This window comes from Phallusia mammillata, chromosome 3 (assembly GCF_965637545.1).
Source record: "Phallusia mammillata chromosome 3, kaPhaMamm4.hap1.1, whole genome shotgun sequence".
Classification (NCBI taxonomy): Eukaryota; Metazoa; Chordata; class Ascidiacea; order Phlebobranchia; family Ascidiidae; genus Phallusia; species Phallusia mammillata.
In genome coordinates, this window is record NC_137254.1 from 18,061,435 (window position 1) to 18,072,368 (window position 10,934).

The window sequence follows — 10,934 nt, forward strand, 5'->3', positions numbered from 1 at the left end:
TCGCTACTCACAGCAGTTGGTGCAAGGAATGATGCAACAGCGTGGCATTCGCTTGGGAGGTTTTTGCTATGAATCTTACGTGTCTTTCCGAAGCACGATTGTAGGATTTTTCCTCATAAATAGGAAGCATTATTTGTGCAGAGCCAGGAATGAAACGGTGACAAAAGTTTCCCATACCTGCAAACTCCGAAAGCTATTTGAAGGCGCAGGAACGTTTGGAAGGCTTTAACTTACTGCCAATGAAATGTCCTAGAAAATCAATTTGGAAACTCCAAATTTGCACTTTTCCGGGCTGGATAAAAAAACTATTGTCGGAAAGTTGCTTGAAAGGCGTTTTAAGTGGCCACAGTGCTCAGATAATGACTGGCTTGCGACGAGTATTTTCTCTAGCTAAGCGATAAACTGGATTTATACATGCCCACATTGAACTTAGTTGAGACACAAGCAATGCTTTAAAGCAGGGGTGTGCAATTTTCCCGCGTGGGCCAAATAAAATTAACATGATTAAACTGAGTGTTGCACCTTCAAGTTGTTGGATATCAAACACGCGTATATTGAGTAAAAAACTGAAAGTAATGTTTGCGATAACTTTCAGTAAAATCAGTTGCATTATCCCAGTGTCATTTTTAATGTAATTAATCAAAAATGGAAAAAAATGTCGAATTTTTAACACCCAACAGATACAGTCTTCTTCTACAAAAATGTATCTTCTACTACAAAATTAACACAAAAAGATTTGAAAATACAGCGCTGTATTTTAGTAGATTGTCATAGAGCTAATGGATCAATTCGGCTATTGTAACTATTGTAACCTGTCGAAGAGCACGCTCCAATTGTGTTAAATGCTTGATGCATCGTGTATTGTGAAGTCATTTCCGACGTTTCAATTGTTTCTAACCAATCAGTATGCGGTGTCATTTTTTGGCAACCAATTGCGTATAGCCTATACTGCTGTAGCTATAGTTACAGCTGTACATTTATAATGCACGGCATACTATACGGTCCTCTATTTAGCATAATATATGTATTCGTTTCATAATTAGATAGGAATTGTAAAATAGCTTTAATTAAGTCGGCAATTAAAAGTTAGTGTAAGCTTCTGATTTAAGAGATTACCAGTCGTACAGTTCTTGTCGTTCAAGGATGCGAATCATATTGTGTTGCATACAGCAGAAACGGCTAACAATGGTATTTTCGACAGGTTGTTAGATATTGTAGTTTTCTGTGCGTACAAATCGAGTTGTAACGTCCCGTAAACGCGCCCCGGTTATAGCTCGAAACGTCACCCGAGAAGAGAATTAAAACGCGATTCCTAAAGGCCTCCAACAAGCTGTCCACTCAGATAGGGTGTATTGTAGATGTTATTATGCAAACACTTGAGTGAATGAAGAACGAAGAGGACGGTAGTAAACGGTTTGTACCTAAAGCATGGCATTAACAGTGTGCTTTAAATGTAGCAATGCAACTCATAGCTTGACAACTGTTACCAAACTAAGTTGAGCGACAGTGTAAAAAAATCGAAAAAATCACGCTTTTCACGTGAGTATCGTACAAGAATGCTGAAGAAACAAATACAACTTAAAGAAAAACTGAATTCAACTACATGTACAGTGCAAATGATACAAAGCGAAATGGCATATTAAGTCATTGCACTTAATTTCGCATTTATTATAGTAATTCATATTTTGGAGTCCACAAACACATTTATATAAAGTGACTTAACAATAATCGTCAACACGACAACAAACGTCTTTTCTAATACAACCCACGCAGCACCCTGCTCAACGGAAGTCTGCAACGAAAAGAACTAACCACGTTGCGTCATCAAGCAAAAGTGGCAGTCGAATATTACGTCACACAAACCAATAGATTGCAACACAAGTTGTGGTGGGGAAAAGCGCGAATCAATAGAAATCAGCAATTACTAGCAAATACGATGTAATTTCAATCCAATTCAATTCTTTTGTTTGTCACGCAGAAAAGTACATTGCAATAATAATCGGAAAATTAGCAATTGCGTAACGGGATCATTGAAAGGCCAAACATTGGCCATCGAGTCAGTGACCCGGTATTATCAATCTAGGACACGAATCTCACCGTGTAAAGTTCGGGAACAAATCATAAATCTTAACAATGCCTTTGACTCACTTAAAGAAACTTGTTTTTTCCCCCGACGTTCTCAATATCGTAGATGGAAGACTAACTGTGTACTAGTAAGTCAGTAAGTGTAATATCGGCTAAAAATAAATACGAAAGTGGTAAATCTCACGGACATATAATTGACCGTATTTGTCGTTTACTTTGTAATTAAGGTTTAACGGTAAGAGATAGCAATATCTAACTAGAAATTGTTTACAGAAACCCTGAAACCAAAATGTATAGACCAGGTGTTTGCCATTTGAGTTTTATTTTTTCTGTCTTTCTGTCATTAACCGCAGTGTGTGTGTGGAACATATTGTTTTTCGCCCCGGGTATTCTACCAAAACAGGAAATGAACAAAGTTGTTGCCCTGAAGGGGATCGAATTAAAGGCAAGTCTATCAAAACACTACTACTTGGACGAAAACGATACGTACAATATCAAAGTGAGCAATCTTTGTTTTATGTGTTATTACTAAGTTAGGAAGATATAGGCACCGTTTCGGAATCAAACGGTCCGTTTTGACATAATGCCTAAATAGCATCTTCGTTTATTGGTAGAAGAAGGTTTTTGCTTCTATGAGTACACCGTTATCGACACAGACCAAAAATTTGACTCAATTGATCGGGAACGGGAAACAATGTCACAAACCGGTTTTTAATTTTGTGTTCGTGAAAACTCACAAAACTGGTTCAACCACTACTTCAGTTTTACTCAAAAGAATCATGTTCAAACATAGATTGACTCAGGTAAGACTTTGACATTGGAAACACTTTAAACTAATATAGTGGCTTTCGCGCGCTCGTGTGTACGGTTCCTGCCATGAATAACTAGGCCCTGGACTGACTTTTAGTTTGTAAATGTTCTCCTGCGCCAGCTGAACCTACATACGCAAAAACAAACATTCTTTGCCACCCAAAACCAGAACCCGAAAGTAGAAACCCAAAATAATGCTCAAATTAAATTTATTAGTAAGGTTCGCTTGATATACTCAATATCTGTATTTTCAAACTTAAGATTTCTTTTAGTAGGATGAGGCATTTGACCCTGTAACTCTCATAAAACAATTCATATTTTTTTGTTTTTTTTGTTTATAGATATCTCACAACAGTTTTTGTGTTTAAACTTTAAACCAAACTCGACACAAACAACACTTTGTCGGTCCGCAATTTTGCAGTTGTGTGCAAAGCTTGTTAATGGATTGTTACTATCCAAGTCCAAAGCAACTTAAAAAGTTATTGATTTGCGGGACGTATTCATCATACATTTTTATCATAGGGAATAATCAAACCGAAAGAGTGGGTATCACACGGAAAAGCTAACAATCTTTGCCCCCCCCAAAAATGTATTACTTAAAGTCAGTTGATGCGACACACTCTAAATCAGGGGTGTGCAACCTTTTTCGGCGGTGGGCCATATAACCAATTTCGGACATCAAGCGAGGGCCACACAGTTTTTTTCATGTACCGTATTTACACTTTTTTACACTACTGTTTGTGCGGCTTGCATTATAATATCATGTCGATATTATTTCCACACCCCTCCGTTTTGTTTTATTTTGCTTTTAAAATCAACTTTAAAATGTTAGGTGCAAGTAGGTTTCGTCGCAACACTGCCTTTCATAACAAAGTAATTGTTTACAAGACAAAGAGGTATATTACGTCACATTCGGTATAGATACGCAACAAGCACCTAGTGCGAATAGAAGACCATAGGTCTGGGTGTATTAAGTTTCATGCGCTGGTTTAGCTTATTCTTGTTACGTATAGCAACTTAGGAGATTTACCGAAAACTAATCAGAGAATCAGAGTGTTGTTGAGGGCCACACTAAATGGCTTGGCGGGCCGGATTGTGGCCCGCGGGCCGCGGGTTGCACACCCCTGCTCTAAATAATGTAAATACGTTTTGCAGTTTTCGACCCGTATGTTTCCCGGTTGTTTTGTGGGTGGTTATCCTGGTCGCTTTAAGTGCAAGTTCTTGCTTCCAAAAGGATCTTCCATCAATGTTGAGCACATAAGGTTTGATGCAGAAGAAATGAAACAATGTTTTCACCCCGACACAAGGTTCGTAATGCTTATTGCATGCGTTGCTAAGCAACATGCGCATGATTAGCAAAATGCGTTGTGTTCTCAAAAGGTTCCACAAAAAATTTGCTTGTCCATTACAGATATTTAACAATTATTCGCAAACCGTGGGATGAGTTTCTTTCAGCATTCAACTATTTTCCTCACTACGAAAAGCGCACGATTATGTGCGGTGGAATGCCAACAGTTTACATCGAACAGGGTAAAAAAATGACCACTGCTCAGTTTCTATCAAAAGCTGCTGTCATGCTAAACACTTCGGTTCCATTTTATTTCAGGTATGCTTTTTTCGTTTGGTTTTAAGTACGGAAATAATAATCACAGCAAACATACATTAAGTATCTTGGGTTACGATTCAATTTCAATTCATAAAAATATTGAAAAATTTTACTCTTGGGACATTAAGTGTAAACGCTCCCAGTTAGCCTATTAAGACTGAATTATCTGTCTCAAGTCTTTCAATTTATACTTAATCAAGCGTGAATTAACTCTTACGCTAATGGAATCTGTGCACTATTTTCAGTTGAAATTAGAGTTCAACTATTTAGCAGGGCTATGCCCCTAAATACATACAACCTTTAGCACACCACCTTCTGATTTAATAAATACAATACAATGTAAGATTATACAAATACAACGCTTCACCAAAGGCTTAGTCAAAAACATCTCTCTCGCCGTCGCTAGGCGAGGCATATCTATCCCGCCGCAGCTGGGCTCGGCCTTTATATCCGGTTGCCAGCTTGCTGCATGCGCTTCTGACTTTACATTACAAAAAGAGACTACATGCGAATAAAGTTACAAGAGTTGCGACAACGAATGCGTCAGTTTTTCGTTTTTGAAATGCATGGTTTGTTTCTTTTAACAATGCAAGCCTAAACGTTTCCTGTCCCATCCGAGCAAACCGAGCTATATCACATCCTTCTGCCGTTCGCCTGCTGTTTGAGACATGACGGAAATGATTGTTTGTCTGTGTTATTATAACACCATGGTTAGCAAATCGCACCATGTTGGATTTACAAATAAGTAAATCGTTTGCCAGTTCATCAAACCTTTTGGAACAGAGTAATCAATGAAAACAACTGCACTAACATTTTTGTTGCACAGGTTCCGAAATTATCAATCGTATGATTTGGGAATCGATCCCATGTTGGAAGATGTCAATAAAATAAACAGTCAAATACAAAAATTGGATAAAGACATGAATTTGGTAATGTTGCTTGAATATTTGGATGAATCTCTAATACTTTTGAAGGTATTTTATCCAGATATCATGTTTTTCAAGCCTTTAAATGTTTGTTTTTCTAAATTGTTGTGTTAAATAAATTCCCAATTATTTGTTAATTTTCAATTATAGAGAAGAGTTATTTCCATTGTCGGTGTAATCAAATTTCTTAAATCTTGAAAAGCTTTACAGAAATATTTAATTGTTTTAGGATCTGCTGTGTTTAGATTGGGACGATTTGAGCAAGATTGGTCACAGCAACAAACGTTCTTACAATCGAAAGCCTATATTGGACGATCAAGAAAGGAAAAACTTTAAGCTACTATACAACATAGTAAGTGAAAGAGTATATTTCAATCTGTATGGTTACAATATTGATCACCAATTGCATGAAAAAGTATGTTTTGTATTTACAGTAATCTTTTGTTCAATTTTAAACAACATGTAAATCTGTCATCCTAGTTATTTCGTACAACTGGGACATAATGAACTTCATGAGGCTAAAATACACATGTTTAGCAAGCAATTTCTCTTTTTCCAAGGACATTACACTTTACAATCACTTTAACAAAACTTTCTGGAAACGGGTTGAGTCGTATGGACGAGACAGAATGGACAAAGATGTGAAGATACTTCACAGCAAGCAAAATCCTTTGATTGATAAACCACGTCGTAGTGTTTCACCTAAGAGGAAATTGAACATAAGTTCAACACTAATAGCTGATTTGCAAAAATACATGTTCGAAAATAACGGAAATTGTATTTACCCGAGCTGGAAAGAGCCTTTGTACGTCAAAATAAACTAGTTTACCCTAAACAGTTTTTGCCTTGTTGAGATATGTATATTGTACACCAGTTTATGGTTGTTGATTATAAATTATTGTTGATTACATGATTTTTGTGTTTTACAAGTCATTGTTTTAAAATCTAATAACTACGTAAATGCAACCTAAGTGCAAAGTGGTTTGGTAATTGGTTTGTCTTATTCAAATTTTTCGGTTTTTTTGTGAGCCCAAAGTTTCAAATTTTTATTTTTTTGGCATGTGAGCCCCAAAGTTACAAGTTCAGCTCTTTTCACCACCTATCGATGCCGAATAAGTACATTTTTGCTGTCTCTTGAAATAAGTATGTTATAATTATACTTGAACATTAAAATAGATATGAGAGCGCTTACATTTTTTTGTCACAGTAACCCATCTATTTTGGACACTCTATGTCAATGATTCATGAATTCCACAAGCTACCCATGCCTACTAAGCACGAGTCACCTAATGTTTTTCATGACCCTAAATGCGTGTTTTTTTCGATTGCATTGGCAGATAAAGTTGAATGATGTGCTGATTTGTACAGTGTACTACCAAAACTTTGAATGCTACCATTTTAGCTTCATACTTTTGCGTAATAAATAAAGGGTTGCTGTCGGACACACTATTTACAATTATAAACATTTTTCTTATTTAGTGGTGTATACCGTGTGATTCAGCCGGTCGCACCGGTTCTATAGAACCGTCTCACGAAATTTTATGAGATCAGCGAACTGGTTGACATTACAGGTTACTGTCAATGGACTTTTTGTAACAGAACCGGCTGAAAAATATGACTTTTGTTATAGAACCGGCTGACAACAAATTTGAATCCCACCACACCGTGTGTATAAAGATACTGGCGTAACGACGTGTCAGTCGAAATGCCTTATTAAGACACTGAGTAGAAAGAAGTGGGTAAAATGAAAACTTACTTAAAATTAAGATTTGTTTTCTTGTTTTTAGTGCAAGTTTTGTTTCACTTTCTTGTCATTTAAGATAAAGTGGTTTAAGCGGAGGAAACTTTTGGTTTTGGTTTTTGTATTACAGTTCTTGGATTGTTCTTTATTCTAGTTTAAACTAAAAGTTTTCAATTTTTCATGAAAAAAAATTTTTTTTACGTCAACTGACCAGCGCTTATTAATGCTTCAACTGATTAAAATTGTTCACGACACATCAGTATGACATAAACAACATATTCAATGTGAAACTACAATCCCAATGTGTGATAAAGTAGCACAGCGATGATTATTTTGCAAAATTAGTAGCAGTGGTTTACCTATCCAGCTCGTTCGCACTTGCGAGCTAAAACTTCGCCAGGATATTAAACAATTTAATTGAATGTATTGCCAAACCATGGGATGAACTTTGCAATATTTGCTGTCACATTTTAATTAGGATGCAAACTTTACTCGATAAACATAAAGTTCTAGCCTTATGTTTCCTACAAAGCTGTAATTGGTCACCGATTTTGTGCCAAAATTGTTTACGAAAACAAATCGAAAGAGAACATGTGTGCAATCTACGAACTTAGATTTGAGAATATATGTTAAAAATCGCCTATGCCACTACTCTTTCTTGTCATGCTATATCTGACTTTTCATTTATTTGTCGAGAAAACCAACAAACTAAATAGCGAAATACATGTAAGGAGATTCCAAAGCTTTGTTATTGTAAAATTATGGATGCAATGTTATGGACGGCGATATTAGTTTAGTTTTTTTGCGAGGCAAACAAAATTACCCTTCAAACGCATAAGCACACATAACAAGTAATTAAATTACAAAATTCCGCCATACAAAAAACATACGTTTTTACTGTGTACGGTTAACATGCCATATGTTCACCGACTGCCTTATAACGGTGACAGTTTTTATAGGCGAGGTACAAGAAAACAAAAATGTTCAAAGGAATAAGTTTGAACGGACAAGAAAGCGATTGAACGGACACACTGTTCTCCACACATCTTGATAACAAATCAGCTGTGTGCATGAATTTACCTGGAGTAAACTCTGCGGTGAAATGAAATCTTTGCAACCGGATCATTAGACGTTGAATGCGCAACGGACAGTTATTTAACTCCTTGAGAAACAACGCTATGAGAGGTTTGTGATCAGTTTCTACCACAAATTTCCGACCATAAACATACTGATAAAATCTTTCACATGCAAAGGTGGACTAATATTTGTCCAACCCACGAAGTAAATCTTTTTTAAGTTCATGTATCAGTATGACATACTTATTTAAAAAAAAATGATTGGACGTCTGGTGTTTTTATTTTGTTGTTTTTTTTTAATTTGTTTTTCGTTACTCGAAATTTGCTCATTCATTGAAATATTAGCAGTTTGACAGGGGTATGGCGGGCAAAAAAATTTGTGTTAATTTTTTTTAGGATATAAGATTTAAAGTTACTTTTATTTTCATTTTCTATTAAAAAATACTTCCTTCCAAAATAACCCCAGTTATCATTCTAACATATTTTTTTATGTAGACCCAACATATCTTTGGTACACCTAGTGGTGTTTATCAATTTTATTCACTAACGCAAGGTATGATGTTGATGTCTTTTTAAAAATGAACAAGATCGGTGGCTTAATTCAAACTATGGGTTCACATGTAATTAATTGAATAAAAATTGAATATGGTAAAATTTAAATAATAACAACAAATAAGAAAACCACTTATGATTGCACCATCTCATCAATAATAATTTATTTTGCACAAGCTCAAACTGGTGAAGAAAAGAGAAAGATATCTCAAAAAGGCAAGATTTTTGGGGTTACCCATTTCAAGTAGAAAAATTTTAGGTTCCAAGTTTTGTGGCTCATTAAATATTTTGTGCTTATGCTTGCCAATGCCTTACTTAAGCAAGACCTTGTTTATTACAATTTTGTCCATTCATACAACGTATGAAGGCTCTTTCCAGCTAGGGTACATGCAATTTCCGTTATTTTCGAACATGCATTTTTGCAAACCAGCTTTTAGGGTTGAACTTATGGTTGAAAGTTTTAATAGAGGTGAAACACGATCAGTTAATTTATCAATCAAAGGATTTTGCTTGCTGCGAAGTATCTTCACATCTTTGTCTATTATGTCTCGTCCATACACCTCAACCCGATTCCAGAAAGTTTTGTTAAAGTGATTGTAAAGTGCAATGTCCTTGGAAAAAGAGAAATTGTTTGCTGAAAACATGTTTATTTTAGCCCCATGTAATTCATTATGTCCCAGTTGTAGGAAATAACTAGGATGACAGAATTTAGAACATTGGACAAACTACGTTATTTGAACTAGAACAAAAGATTATTTTGAATAGAGAACATACTTTGTTATGCAATTGGTGATCAATACTTTAACCATACACAATGAAATATACTCTTTAATGGTGCATACCTACTATGTTGTAGAGTAGCTCAAAGTATTTCTTTTCTTGTTCGTCCGTTACCGGCTTTCGATTGTGAGAACGTTTGTTGCTGTGACCAATCTAGCTTAAATCGTCCCAATCTAAACACAGCAGATCCTAAAACAATTAAAAATGTCTGTAAGGCTTTTCAAGATTTAACGCGAAAAATTAACAAATTTGACTAATAATTACCAACACCGACAATTGTAGTAACTCTTGTTCATCATTAAAGATTAACAAATAATTTGGAATTTATTTAACACAACCTTAAAGAAAAGCAAACATTTAAAGGCTTGAAAAATATGAAATCTGGTAAAAATACCTTCAAAAGTATTAGAGATTCATCCAAATATTCAAGCAACATTACCAAATCAATATCTTTATCTAACTTTTGTATTTGACTGTTTATTTCATTGACGTCTTCCAACATAGGATCGATTCCCAAATCATACGATTGATAATTTCGAAACCTAAAAAAACAAAAATGTTAGTGCAGTTGCTTTGGTTTATTACTTTGTCCCAGAAGGTTCGATCAACTACCAAATAAGTTACTTGGTGTGCCAAGAGATACTTGGTGTGCCAAAAGTGTTTCAATATTTTTATGAACTGAAATTGAATCGTAGTGAAAATATACTTAAAGTATGTCTGTGGTAATTATTCTCTCCGTGCTTAAAACCAAAAGAAAAAAAATCATACCTGAAATAAAATGGAACCGAAGTGTTTAGCATGACAGCAGCTTTTGATAGAAACTGAGCAGTGGTCATGGTTTTACCCCGTTCGATGTAAACTGTTGGCATTCCACCGCACATAAACGAGCGTTTTTCGTAGTGAGGAAAATAGTTTAATGCCGAAAGAAATTGATCCCACGGTTTGCGAATAATTGTTAAATATCTGTAATGATCAAGCAAATTTTTTGTCGAACCTTTCGAGAACACAATGCATTTTGCTAACCATGCGCATGTTGTTTAGCAACATGTGCAATAAACATTACGAACCTTGTGTCGCAATGAAAACACTGTTTCATTTCTTCTGAATAAAACCTCATGTGCTGAATATTAATGGAAGATCCTTTTGGAAGCAAGAACTTGCACTTAAAGCGACCAGGGTAGCCACTCACAAAACAACCGAGAAACCTACGCGTCGAAAACTACAAAACGTATATAAATTATTTAGTTAGTGTCGCACCAAATGAGTTGTTAGTAAGTTATGCTTATTTTGGGCCAAATAATGGCAGTTTTTGGGTGTGCTACGCACTATTTTGGTTTTGATTATTTTCTATGCTAAAA

The 10,934-nt window shown here is 35.5% G+C and overlaps 2 protein-coding genes across 3 annotated transcripts; one reads left to right on the forward strand and one right to left on the reverse strand.

Moving 5' to 3' along the window:
- Positions 1–3,754: 3,754 nt before the first annotated feature.
- LOC145217573 (galactosylceramide sulfotransferase-like) lies at positions 3,755–6,866 on the forward strand. The gene is made up of 5 exons (XM_080084845.1): positions 3,755–4,202; positions 4,307–4,501; positions 5,328–5,475; positions 5,657–5,779; positions 5,988–6,866. The coding sequence occupies exons 1-5, from the start codon at positions 4,063–4,065 to the stop codon at positions 6,249–6,251; spliced, it is 870 nt and encodes a 289-aa protein (XP_079940971.1). The 5' UTR covers positions 3,755–4,062; the 3' UTR covers positions 6,252–6,866.
- Positions 6,867–8,944: 2,078 nt separating this feature from the next.
- LOC145217579 (galactosylceramide sulfotransferase-like) lies at positions 8,945–10,536 on the reverse strand. 2 transcript variants are annotated; one of them, XM_080084853.1, is made up of 4 exons: positions 10,345–10,536; positions 9,971–10,118; positions 9,643–9,765; positions 8,945–9,407 (listed from the first exon to the last, which is right to left on the reverse strand). In XM_080084853.1, exons 1-3 carry the CDS (start codon positions 10,455–10,457, stop codon positions 9,730–9,732), a joined length of 297 nt encoding a protein of 98 aa, XP_079940979.1. In that variant the 5' UTR covers positions 10,458–10,536; the 3' UTR covers positions 8,945–9,407; positions 9,643–9,729. The 2 variants fall into 2 exon arrangements, with proteins under 2 accessions (XP_079940979.1, XP_079940977.1); XM_080084851.1 differs by having other exon boundaries at positions 9,639–9,765.
- Between the last annotated feature and the right edge of the window lie 398 nt (positions 10,537–10,934).